Source organism: Triplophysa rosa, linkage group LG6 (assembly GCF_024868665.1).
Source record: "Triplophysa rosa linkage group LG6, Trosa_1v2, whole genome shotgun sequence".
Taxonomy (NCBI): Eukaryota; Metazoa; Chordata; class Actinopteri; order Cypriniformes; family Nemacheilidae; genus Triplophysa; species Triplophysa rosa.
The window spans coordinates 21,946,988-21,961,087 of NC_079895.1; the positions used below are offsets into that span (position 1 = coordinate 21,946,988).

At 40.5% G+C, this 14,100-nt stretch overlaps 1 protein-coding gene across 1 annotated transcript in view; it reads right to left on the bottom strand.

Annotated features, from left to right (window-relative positions):
* cfap65 (cilia and flagella associated protein 65) overlaps nt 1–14,100 on the bottom strand; it is a 44,901-nt gene that overhangs the window by 15,562 nt on the left and 15,239 nt on the right. The window contains exons 26-32 of the mRNA XM_057336170.1: nt 7,899–8,015; nt 7,672–7,809; nt 7,522–7,566; nt 6,841–7,061; nt 1,870–1,995; nt 1,484–1,726; nt 1,189–1,323 (exon numbers count right to left, since the gene is read on the bottom strand). Coding sequence (XP_057192153.1) covers nt 1,189–1,323; nt 1,484–1,726; nt 1,870–1,995; nt 6,841–7,061; nt 7,522–7,566; nt 7,672–7,809; nt 7,899–8,015 — 1,025 coding nt within the window. The remainder of the gene's footprint in view (nt 1–1,188; nt 1,324–1,483; nt 1,727–1,869; nt 1,996–6,840; nt 7,062–7,521; nt 7,567–7,671; nt 7,810–7,898; nt 8,016–14,100) is intronic.

Genomic DNA, 14,100 nt, shown 5'->3' on the forward strand with positions numbered 1-14,100 from the left:
TCATATATCAAACAAACTCCTGAAGAAACTGAAACTGGTGGGATGGAATAAACCCGTTTTGATTTTGATAATCTCTTGGGGTTCCCCAAAAGCTTTGACAGTGAGGCCTTTTATTCAAACTAAATTTAGATCTTATAGCTTTGTTCTGGTTTCACTAATCTGTTCTATCTACATGAGCATCCAACATGAAAAGCATACTGCTCACTCTAGTGGTCATTTTTGTAAACTAACACCAATCCTCTCACACAGCGCTCAACCTACGTCTGGCTAAAAACTACAGTGTGTGCACTACCATCTGCTAAAAGAAAGGTTTGTCTAGAAAGTCGCTAGATTTGACTAGGTTTTCTTTAACTAGTTCATTAGGACATACTTTGGAAACAAAAAAACAAAGGCTGTTATTTTGAATACAGTTTAATTCGACTCATAAGTCATATAGTGATAAGTATTACGTTAAGTTCAATGCTTTTGTGAAAATACAGCCAGAGTTGCCATAGAGGGGTTTGTACTGGCGCTGTTATTCCCTGCTCCTCTTATATTCGGCACTGGACTCTCTTGTGTTTCTAAAAATACATCGAAATCTAAGATAATACAACTTGGATTAATATATACAACAGTGTTGGGTAAGTTACTCTGAAAAAGTAATTAATTACTAGTTACTAATTACACATTCGATAATGTAATTAGATTACTGTACAAGTTACTCTCTTCAAAAAGTATTTAATTACTTATTACTAATTGCTTTCTATATCCTACATCAACCTTGATAAGTTAAGTGATTCAAGGATAGACATGAAAAGGCTCTTTTAATTCATTCAAATAAATAATATTAAACTACATAAAGTATTATTATTAATTACAAATGTGAGAATTATACATTAAAGCACGGATTTTAAAGTTAGACTTTGAATTTTGATGTAAATTCCTCTTCTGCACACACACATATTACAGAAAGTATTTAGTTTAATTACATCAGAAGTAACTGTAACTAAATTACAGAAAAAATAAGAGTAATCCCTTACTTTACTTTTTCAAGGGAAAAGTAATTAAATTACAGTAACAAATTACGTAGTAACTAGTTACACCCAACACTGATATACAATACACACACAAAAAACCCTGAAACTACTGTAATAATTAATTATTGTTACAATCGAAAAGATAAAGTGAAATTAATGAAAAACATGTCACCTAGCAGGAGACGGGGGAAGAGCAATGATTCGTGGTCGTGCAGTCAGCACCAACTCGCCCAAGAAAGCCTCCATCATTTGGTTCTGCAGAGTGTTGAGCAAAATGTCCTCAACCAGGTCACAAAACTCAGGCAACCTATAGAAAAATAAACAGAGAGAGAACTAGGATACAAATGGAATAATGAAACTAATGACCGTTATGTTTCTATGCTGAGCTGAACGAGACATGCAGACAGAAAATGACACTTAACTGTCTATTATTTTGCACATAAAATAAAATGCTGTCTGATTTGCACCTGCAAATGGACTCCTTCATCTTTAACTCTTCCTCAGGTAAATTTGAGTCACATTCACTCATCTTCTGTGTGTCTGCAGTGCTGGGGTTTTCTGTGTTAGGGTCTGCTGGAGGAGCACTGGACAGACCATCCATTTCTTTAGGGTCCTGGGTACCCACAGCTGAGGGGGCTGATGTGGGGACAGGCGTGGCCGGCTGCAGCTGGGTCACAGAGTGCTGGAACTGACGATCATCTAGAAGACTCCTGTAGGACAAGCCAGTGACAACCCATTAGGACTTTTTGGGAATAACACAGATGTATTTTGATAAAAGCAGAGATAAAAACATAAATATTTGTATAATATATTTTATAATAGATTTATATGTATATTTAAAAGGGGAAGATACCATAGTACAGAGTTGAGAACATGGGTGATGATATCTCTCTCCGGACCGTGGGCGAGAGGGGGCAGGTCTGCACGGAAATGGCAGCTCTGATCTTTGTCAGACTGAGAAGGCTGTGACTGCATACACCTAAGCAGTGGTGTAAAGTATTGGAGTAAATGTACTTAGTTACTTTACTTAAGTATCTTTTTGGCTACTTTGTAGTTGTACTGAGTATTAAAGATATTAGCAACTTTCACTCTCTACTTAACTACATTTTTGAACAAGTATATGTACTCTTTACTCCACTACATTTGTAATGACTAATGCAGTTACACATTACATTTTGCATGGCACCTATCTTATAATTAATATTGCCATTTACAGGGCAATGAAGGTACTACAATCTTGTGGATTTTGCTCTAACTTACAAAAACTTGTCAACATGGCTTCTTTATATGAATATGAGTGCAGTATCAGGTAGATGTCAATCGCTGGCGGTTTACACACGGTTAGCCCTTACCCGCTATTTCTACAGTAATATATTGGCAACACTGTTGCCAGCTAGTTACTGTAGGTCACACATCTACAAAAGCTCTTATTTTTAAAACTAACTCTTCCTAAATGTGCTCTAAACATGTTTGCTCAAAATTTGACCATGTGGTGGGACTATTGCCATGAAGTGATGTAAACCAGTAAAAAGAATGTATAGTATTTCAATTTTCAAAAGTGCTCTCACACTATATAGACAAAATATTAACCTATAGAATGAGTCGGACACAGAGAAATGAACAATTCACATATGAATCTCAACAATGGTGACAATCAACTGAACAGCTTCATGCTGCAATGCATGCTGGGTACATAGTACAAAACTCATTCATGATTGTTTGTCACCATTGATGAGGTTTGTATGTCAAGTGTCTAACTGTGTCTCAATTGCAAAGAAAGATTTTCTGACAGAGATCTTTCCATTATAACATGTAATCACTTTACCAAACATATCTTAATAAATCTTAAATGCTATATTATTATTATTTAATGATTGAATTCTTTCAGATGTATCTTCAGTTACTAAGCAAACATAAAGTTGCGGTTCCTGTAAAGTCCCTTTCAGTGTTATTGTATAAGTGTACATTTTAAAGCTACAAGAAAGTCAAAGAGTCCAACCAAAGCAAACACTGATCGCCATAATGGTGACTTAAAACATAATTGAACCACTATGAACTAGAGTTAAATCTCAATAAGATCTTACACAGATGACAGAAATAAAGTGAAAGTGGTGTCTGTAATATGTGAAGATGTTATTGATGTTTGTGTTTAATTCTCCTCTGGTGAAATCTTGACAGATTTATTGTGTTCATCTGTTATTTACACTTGTTCATCTAAGACTGTGTGACTTAAGTGCGTTAATAGATTCTTTATAATGTATCTTCAAACAGCCATTGCAGTAGTTTACTGTAAAACACCTACAGTAACTAGCAGGCAACAGTGTTGCCAATACAGTATATTACTGTAGAAATGGCAGGTAAGGGCTAACAGTGTATGTGAAATGAGGACATGACTGCAGCTGGCCATGAGGCCCAAACCAGCATGTCCAGTGCAAAAAGGCTTTGACTTTTTGATTTTACTTAACATTACTTTATTTATCCGTTATATTGAAGAGACCTTTTTGAAGGAGTTTGGTTTACTTATGAGCAGTTGAGCTTAAATGAGACTTGGGTGTTTGTAATAGACGTACAGTAGGTTATGATGTCGGCCATGATTTGTTGCAATTTTGAGGTGTTCAGTCTTATTATGATTTAAGAAAATAAATGCGATTGCTCTCCTCACGAATCGACTGTTTCTAGTTTTTCACTGACATGTCTCTTAAGTGTTGAGGACTAGTGCTGCTTTGAGCCTACATTCAGTATGAGTAAAATACTCAAGTACTGTTCAAATCAGATACTCGAAGACTTTTACTCAAGTCGTTTTGAAATTGGTGACTTGTAACTTGTAATGGAGTAATTTTCACTGCAAGGTATCTGTACTTTTACTTAAGTATGGTTTTCAGGTACTCTTTACACCTCTGCACCTAAGCATTCATAGGATCACCAAGCATTAAAAAACATAACAAAATGGTCAGTTCTGGTCCTTGATTCTGATTGGTTTTCTAAGCAGTTACAAAATAACCAATTTGTAATCGCTGACCACATTGCAGAGCCTAAGTATCACTGTGCCACCATGCCACCACTTTTGCGTCTCTGCTTCGTGTCGTAACGCCCCTTAGCTGTTATAAAATGCACTGTAACCCACTGCTTCTTGGGGCTTATTGTTTTATAACGTCACTGTTATGACCTAATTTATTTGTGGAGTAATTATTTTCTAGAGCTTGTACCGCCCCCTTGAGTTTGGTTTATGTTTTTGTTTTGGTGCGTATGTTTCTCCTGTTTTTACCACTGTTTTACAGATGGGCGTGTCAACGTGTTCCTGGATAATTTGTTGCCAACGACCACTGGTTCCTTCTCTCTCAGCAGCATGATGTCTAAAGAGGACTGCCACCACTCATCATGGCTTCGCGTGCCAGTTAGTAGGCATGTGCGCCAGCCAGCTATTCTGATTTCGTTCTGATATCGTTTTGTTACCCGTTCGTTGCCAAACTCATGCGTTTATCTAATGTGATGTGCGACTATTTGTAATTTGTTGGACATTAGATAAGATACTTTGTTTTGCTAATTTGAGGCTTTGTTTTGCCAGTTTGATGCTTTGTTTTATTAGAGAACATTTCATACGTTGTGCTTGATGCACACTCCTAGCTTTTGTCTAATGTGAATTAGAGAGAGATATTTGTTGAACTTTTGGTTGGGGTCATTGCAACTTATGTTTTCTTTTGAAGTTTCAATTACCAGAGTTATTGTTTTAAGTGATCTTTACCACATAAGTTGTTGTTAACCACTTTATTAGAGGGAGTAGGGGGGTTAGATTTCTTTTGCCGTGCATCTTTTTACCTTGTTTTTGTTTAGGGAGTTAGGGAAGTTCTATTGTCTTTAAGTTTTATGTTTTCATTCCAGGGAATATTAGTATATAAAAAATAGACATTTTTGTTTGTTGTTTTGGCCTGGTCTACCCCTGAAGATTTACCCACAAGTGTAAATAAAATCTTTCTATTATATTGGAAGTCTCTCTATTGTTTCTTACTTAGTGTTGCCTGTGAGCCACTTGAATCATTTTCTTAATTTCATTACCCCTAGAAACCTCCCGTTACTTTGTATTCTCATTCAATTACCTTTTGCCAAAGTTATAAAATTTGCATCGCAATATGCCTCCCCTTGCTGGGTTTGTTTATTTTCAATACTGTTGCGGTCGGCGTTGGAGGTCGCACTAGAGTTCGTTAAAGTCACACTTCGACTTTTGCTCCACAAGCATCTCTAAAATAAAGGACCCTCATCTTAATGATTAATAATACTATGGCTAATAACAATAATCATTACTTCCATACAAAAACTAAATAAAAATGTTGGCTCTGTACCACAGGAAAGCGACAGTTATTTCAATGTGTGAACTTTAAAAGCCTATATGTGCAATAATAAAAGTGCTTATCTTTTGCCTTCTTTTTGTCACATTTTCTCTCTTCTTTAAATTTCAGACTTTTATTTTGATATTCTTCTTTGGCCCTTTATTTATAATACTTAGTTGCTTCCTGTTCAGTTTCTTAGGTGTGTCTCAATCAGCTCCTTTGTTCAATAGACAGGGCACTGATCAGGGAGTTGGCCATTTTAAGGGCTGTCTCGTTCGCAAAATCCTTCCAGTGCACTGATTACGTTTGTTCCCTAAAAATCCCACAATGCAACGCAAAAGTCAGGGAGCATTGATGCTCACTATGTTCCCTTACCGGAAATCACATGACATTTTTGGAAGCTTTTTAACCAAAATTGCACGAGCCAACTCCATAAACTTAATGAAACGCAACAGAACTTTTGAAAAGACAAATGTTTATTATATTTTATGTATAAACCCACATTGCTAGACAGGCAAGGAACACAATCTACTTAACAGTTGAATTTAGTATTAGACCAAATTTGGACCAAATTTGGCAAGAATCTCTAACTAAATAATTACAGTGTTTGTCATATGTATTTCAACCATTATTAAAAAAATAAAGCCAGAGAGATGTCGGTTTTGCCTGTTGTTGATTATTACCAGCTATGAATTATCACAACGCGCTTAAGCTATCACATCACAGGAAAATAAGTGAACAGTATCCCAATGTGAAGTGAGCCAGGGTCCTTACCAGTGCCGGAATGGAACCTGTGTACACGATACTGTTTCAACACCTCGGGAGCAAGGGAGTTGATTGAGACACAGCCTGAGTTACTTCCTGTGGTTATTTCCTGTTTTTATGTTCTGTCTCCACAATTATTCATCTCCTTACTTGTTTTACTCATTTTCTTGTGTTTACACATGCCACCCTTTTATTTTAGTCTTGTTAGAACTTAGTTTTTGTTTAAGATAGCTTGTGCTTGACTGTGCTGGTTAATCACTGGTTAAACAAAGGTGCTTCATGATGCCATAGAAGAACCTTTTTTGTCTAAATTATTTCATAAAGAACCTTTAACATCTTTTCTGTTTTAAAAAAGGTTCCTTGTGGTGTAAAAAGGTTCTATAGATTCCGAAAAAGGAAGAAAGAGACTTTAACCGAATGGTTCTTTGAGGAACCAAAAAGGGACGGCATCGCTTGAATCTTTTAAGGACCTTCATTTTTAAGAGTGATACTTTGTAGTTTTGTGCCTGGATTTCCCTGTATTGCAATCCATTTTTAAAAATTATATTCTTAACATAAGCTTAAGTAAAAATTACATTTGAAAATGAATCTAAAAAAAATCATAGTACTTGGTGTGCTTCTAATAAAAGCATGTGATCCTTGTTATTTTTTCTCTTGAACCATTCTGTTTATTTCCAGTTAAAAATAAAATACTGTACCCAGTAGTTTATTGTCAGATTTGAATCGTACTGTACCTGTGTATATAATGAGTGTTCAATTGAGTTGGGAAATGTGCCTGGTACTCCATTAGAGTGTGTGAGCGTGCAGTAACACCCAAGTGGAGTAATGCAGGATGGGGGGGCTCAGGATGTCTTCTACCTTCCAGGCCTGTCTGCTGCTGGGCTTGTCTTTCAGCCCGACTGGGTCTCGTGGAAGGACTCACCACTTGGTCAATGCTACGGATGGGTGGAAGTGTCTGCCACATGAAAAGTCATTTTTAGTCTTTCGTTTACTAACAGACTGTGATAAAAAAAGCTGACAAGCGTAAATATACATAAGCCTCATTTTAAAAAATCACTTAATTTAAAGAATAATATCAAGTAAAACTTGATTTAATTTAAATATAATTTCATTAAACAAGTAAAAAAGTTTATTGAGATGTTCAAATAATTGAACAACATTTTTGAGAATTATGGCCAAAACAATGTGGAATGTAACCACAGTTATAAGGCTTCAAGTTTCTCTTTTAGGAGTCCTCTGTACATCCACCAAAGGTAATACTTTAGTTCTAAGAAAAAGTCTAGCAGATGCCACTTAGTGTAATATTCTTTTCATCTAAGACAATTTTAATAAAATAACATTTTTACGGGTGACTTACAGTAAGTATCCAAAAGTGTTTCTGTGAACTAAACAATAAGACCTATTTCTCTGTGTACCTTATATTTTCTTGCACCAGTTTTCTGTTTAAACACTGCACCTGCCTGAGTCAAGAACATAAATTCACAAGTTTAAAGTTGTTTATAGAATGTGAAATGGTACCGTATTTGCCAATGTCTTGGATAAAACCTCCAAATATGATTTCTGACCTGAGTGCATTTATCCCTTTGACTTTCTTGTATCAGGTCTTTTTCAGTGATAGTAAACTCATATTTCTGTCTCTCCACCTCAACCTGCCAGTCTTGAAGGTCTTTGTGATACTGTATTAGCATCTCTTCAAGAATGATCTGTCAGTGAGAGCACCAAGCATTTAGATAAAGTATTACATACAATATGAGTATGAACACTGTATGTGTACGATGTTTGTATGTGTCACCTCACAGATGAGGTCTTGCTGGTAGAAAGTGGGGCTGCCTGAAGCTTGTACTGTCAGAATGGTGAGAACGCTCTCCCCTGGCGCTAGACGGCCGCTCTCAGGACGTATCTCTACAGTCTGCGTTCAAAATTGCAAACAAGTGCACATGGTTACATAGTATCCATATGTATTTGAACACATATGTGACCCTGGTTGAGATTTACACAACTATTTAAAACTCTGCAATCTGAGGGTGCAAAAAATCAAAAAATTTTGAAGTTGTTAATCAGATGCGCTGTAGCAGGCTGTTGCTAAGAAGAAACGGGTTTGTTTTAGCAGTCCTTATTGGCTTACCGCTATAATGGCGCTGTGGAGAGTAGATAAACCTGAAAGCTGAAAATCTAAGGTGGCATTCACACTTGAAGTTTAGTTCGGAACGGGGCATGGTTCGCATGAAAAATCGCTAATGTGCACCTGGCTACCGAACCTGAGACTACCTGAAGGAGGTGGTCTGTGTTTGGTTGCTCCCGAACTGTGGTGCGGTTCGCATGAAAATGGAAACTAATGAACGAACACAGGCAAAAAACTAACACGGGGAAAATGAACACAGAAAAAACTACCGTGGCCGAGAAGTGCAAAACAAAACAACAAGTTGCAAAACTAAAAACAAATCTAAAAGCAAAATAAAAAATCCAAAATCAAAATGACAAATCTGAAAATGCAATTTCAAATCTAAAAACAGAATAGCAAATTTTAAAACACAACAACAATTCGGGAAACAAAATAACAAGTCAGAAACCACATCGACAAGTCAGAAAAAAAACGACAAGTCAGAAAACACAATGACAAATCAGTCAAACCGGAAAAGGTAGGTATTTGTTGGAATGGGATAGCAGCTGCTGATTGGATGAAACTCCTGTCAATCAAGATATCCAGGACGCTCAATGTTACTATGAGAAAGGACGTGCATATGTGATACAGCGCATATTTATTGATTAACGTTCAAAAGCCACATTTTGCTAATAAAGTTGAAACAGGCTCATCTTGCGTTAGGAGTAGATGCGTGTCTGTTTCACAGTGCATGCATGAGCAGAGTCTTCTCGCGGCGTGAGCCCTGAGCAGCATGCATAGTGCAGCTTAAAAGCGACTGCCTCTGTACCATCTGTGATCATTTTCCCCTCACAAGATACATACAATATAAGCATATACCATGATATGTACTTTAATCTGTGTCCCTGTGGATTATGGTGAGAGAGTGACTGACGGGATCGTTTGTGATCGCTTACAAATATAAACATAAGCCTAAACGCGCACATCTAACGCGTGCGGTGTACGCGATACAGTGCTGCGCATCTCGGCCGATGTGTGAAGCCAAGCTGGAAAGCGATAACTTTGCTATGGTTTTGTTTGTACAACTGTAAAAAAAATAGAACGAAACGAATATAAAGAGACGTTCAGAACAACTCAGCCACACCGCACGCGTCAGATGCGCGTTTTCACAGGATAAGCTTACGTTTATATTTATAAGCGAAAACCAGTGGTGTAAAGAGTACCTGAAAACCATACTTAAGTAAAAGTAAAGATACCTTGCAGCGAAAACTACTCCCTTACAAGTCACCAATTCAAAAATGACTTCAGTAAAAGTCTTAGAGTATCTGAATTTAACAGTACTTGAGTATTTTACTCGTACTGAATGTAGGCTCAAAGCAGCACTAGTCTTCAACACTTAAGAGACATGTCAGTGAAAAACAAGAAACAGTTGATTCATGAGGAGAGCAATCACATTTATTTTCTTAAATCATAATAAGACTGAACACCTCAAAATTGCAACAAATCATGGTCGACACCATAACCTACGTCTATTACAAACACTCAAGTCTCATTTAAGCTCAAGTGATCATAATAAACCAAACTCTTTCAAAAGGTTTCTTCAATATAACGGATAAATAAAATAATGTTAAGTCAAATTAAAAAGTCAAAGCCTTTTTGTGTCACGGTCTGAGCAGAAGAACCCAAGTGCAGGCAACGGCGATGAAGGGGTTAACAGATATATTTATTACAAATAACAAGACAAAAGAAAAACCCACGAGGGGGTGTCAAACCAAGAACGAACTAAAATACAAAACTAGAACAAAAACTTCCCACGAGGGGGCCAAAAAACAGCAGGACGAAATAACAAAACTAAACACGACCAAACGTCAAAGTAAAATACAAGGAAGTTAAATAATAATCCAAAAGACAAGCAAGACAAGGCAGGACAAGATGAGAGACTCACAGAGTTGCAGTCTTGGGAGACGTAGCGCTAACACACCAAACACATACACAATAGTGTAGTCCTGGGGGACTTAGGAGGAGTCCGGGGGAACAGTCTTTGGCCCTGGGAGTCTCCCAGGGACCGGCTGGACAGGGCTTGACGCCGGCTGGAAGGCCGGCTGGACAGGGCTTGACGCCGGCTGGAAGGCCGGCTGGACAGGGCTTGACGCCGGCTGGAAGGCCGGCTGGACAGGGCTTGACGCCGGCTGGAAGGCCGGCTGGACAGGGCTTGACGCCGGCTGGAAGGCCGGCTGGACAGGGCTTGACGCCGGCTGGATCAGGCCGGACTGGACGCCGGCTGGATCACCGGACTGAGACACAGACTGGACACGGACTGACACGACTGGACACGGACTGACACAGACTGGACGCCGGCTGCACCGGATGGACGCCGGCTGCACCGGACTGGACGCGGGCTGGACACGGACTGGATGCCGGCTGGACCGGACTGGACGCCGGCTGCACCGGACTGGACGCCGGCTGCACCGGACTGGACGCCGGCTGCACCGGACTGGCGCCGGCTGCACCGGACTGGCGCCGGCTGCACGGACTGGGCGCCGGCTGCACGGACTGGACGCCGGCTGGACCACCGGACTGGACGCCGGCTGGACCAGACTGCACGTGCGCTGCACCGGCTGGGTTGGAGTCCACGCTGCCCGCCGCTGCCTCTCTTCTCCGCCGAGCCACCCGCTGGTGGTCGGGTGATGGAAGGAGGTATAGGCAGGCTGGCTCGGCTGGGACTCCTCGGAGGTGGATCCCCAGACTCTCGTCTCCCCCGCTTGCCACCCAGGCTGACTGGTGGAGACGAGACTGCAGGGGCTGAGGGAAGGTGTGGCGTTCCCCAGGTGGCACCCCACTACACAATCCTCCGCAATAGGAGGTAGGCGGGAGCTTGAGGAGCCTGGGTGGTCGCTGGAGGAGAGGCCATTAACCATGTCTTTGAATGACCCCCTGACCATTCTCTCTCGGTCCTCCAGAGATGGAGGGTTGACCAGGCCCGCAAGGAAGAAGGCGTTCATAACAGCCTCGGGGAGAAAGCCTCTCCTCCTTGCCGATGCCTGGGCATATTCGGCGAGGCCCGGTCGCCCTGCGGAGGAAACGGCGTCGCCCCTCTGGATCCTGGCAGTGTTGACGCCACCAATCGGCCAACTCCCGCCTGGTAGAGGCCGAGGTGCTGCCTGCTGGTTCATAGTGGCTGTGGATTCTGTCACGGTCTGAGCAGAAGAACCCAAGTGCAGGCAACGGCGATGAAGGGGTTAACAGATATATTTATTACAAATAACAAGACAAAAGAAAAACCCACGAGGGGGTGTCAAACCAAGAACGAACTAAAATACAAAACTAGAACAAAAACTTCCAACGAGGGGGCCAAAAAACAGCAGGACGAAATAACAAAACTAAACAAGACCAAACGTCAAAGTAAAATACAAGGAAGTTAAATAATAATCCAAAAGACAAGCAAGACAAGGCAGGACAAGATGAGAGACTCACAGAGTTGCAGTCTTGGGAGACGTAGCGCTAACACACCAAACACATACACAATACACGAGCACAGGACAAAGAAACATGAGGGTAAATATAGGAACACAAACGAGGGATAACGACATGGGGCAGGTGTGGTACATTAAACACTTAGGGAAGGATAACGAGGAAACGAGATGGCGGGAACAGAGACGAGACACTGGAAAAACACATGAGAGGCATAAACATCTCATGGTCTTCCCACATAAAACCCAAGAACTCTGCCCCGATCCCACCACACGACTAGAATTTCATAAACAAGACGGTGGGACCGTGACATTTTGAACTGGACATGCTGGTTTTGGCCTCATCATCAGCTGCTGTCATGTCCTCATTTCACATATAAACCGCCAGCGATTGACATTGATAAACCTAACCTAACCCTAATTGATAATGCACTCGTATTCACATAAAGAAGCCATGTTGACAAGTTTTAGTAAGTAAGAGCAAAACCCACAAGATATAGTACCTTCAATGCCCTGTAAATGGCAATATTAATTCTTCTGTATCAAAAATAAACTGCCGCAAAAGAATGATAGGTACCAGGCGAAATGTAATGTGTAATTGCATTATTCATTACAAATGTAGTGGAGTAAAGAGTACATACTGTATGCTTGTTCAAAAATGTAGTCAAGTAGAGAGTAAAAGTTGCTAATATCTTTAATACTCAGTACAACTAAAAAGTAGCCAAAAAGATACTTAAGCACAGTAACTAAGTACATTTACTCCAATACTTTATACCACTGGCGAAAACAAACGATCGCGTCAGTCACTCTCTCACCATAACCAACAGGGACACAGATTAAAGTACATATCATGTTATATGCTTATATTGTATGTATCTTGTGAGGGGAAAATGATCACGGATGGTACACAAGCAGTCGCCTTTCAGCTGCACTATGCGTGCTGCTCAGGGCTCATGCAGCGCATGCATGAACGGTGAAACAGACACGCATCTACTCCTAATGCAAGATGAGCCCGTTTCAACTTTATTAACAAAATGTGGCTTTTGAACCTTAATCAATGAATATGCGCTGTATCACATATGGATGTCCTTTTTTATAGTAACTTGATTGACAGGAGTTTCATCCAATCAGCAGTAGCTATCCCCATTCCAACAAAATACCTACCTTTTCCGGTTTGACTGATTTGTCGTTGTGTTTTCTGACTTGTCGTTTTGTTTCTGACTTGTCGATGTGGTTTCTGACTTGTTATTTTGTTTCCCGAATTGTTGTTGTGTTTTATGATTTGCTATTTTGTTTTTAGATTTGATATTGTGTTTTCAGATTTGTCATTTTGATTTTGGGGGTTTTATTTTGCTTTTAGATTTGTTTTTAGTTTTGCGATTTTTTGTTTTGTTTTGCACTTCCCGGCCACCGTAAAAAACAACCAAAATGAACATACCTGTGACAGTGAGCCTGCATTGTATTTGCGCATTGCGAGTGGAATCAGAGCGGCAGGTCAATGGTAATACACTGTTTCCTCAAAATAGTCTGCTTGTTTGCAAGCAGCAGAAAGTTAACCCAACATACAGTTAACCCAAATGTCGTTTATTTTGCTGCGCATAATTGCACCAAATTAATAACACAATATGTTGATCCATGCGGCCTAAGCTTTACAAATTTAAGAGGGTAATTCCCAAAGAGCGGGCAGCAGCGAGTGAAGTTTGTAGGCGTGTTTCTAGCCATTTTTGTTAGCGATTTTGCTGCTTCACTCACAAAAAATTAATTGATATATTTATGGTACACTGTAAAAAAACTGTAATTTTACAGACTTTTTCTGTTATTTTTACATATAAAATCGTAAAATTGCTTAAAAACTAAAATTTTCATCAAAAACACCCCTATTTGGCAACCAAAAATCCTCCCTTTCCCATACAGTGGTATATGACCTTATAATATTACTCTGCCGACTCTGGCGTNGGGAAGGAGACCACGCTGCCCGCCGTTGCCTCTTCTTCTTACGCCTAGCCACCCGGCTGGTGGTCGGGTGATGGAAGGAGGTAAACGGCACGGCTGGCTCCGGCTGGGACTCCTCGGAGGTAGTTCCCCAGGACTCCCTCCTTCCTCGCCTACCTCGTAGGCTGACTGGTGGGGAAGCTGCAGGGGTTGAGGAGGGAGGAACTGAGTTACCCAAGATGGCGACCGCCACTACACAATCCTCCGGAATGGGAGGTAGGCGGGAACTTGAGGAGCCTGGATGGTCGCTGGAGGAGAGGTCATTAACCATCTCCTGGAATGACCCCCTGACCATCCTCTCTCGATCCTCCAGAGATGGAGGGTTGACCAGGCCCGCCAGGAAGAAGGCGTTCAGAATGGCCTCGGGAAGAAAGCCTCTCCCCCTTGCCGATGCCTGGGCATACTCGGCGAGGGCCCGATCGCCCTGTGGA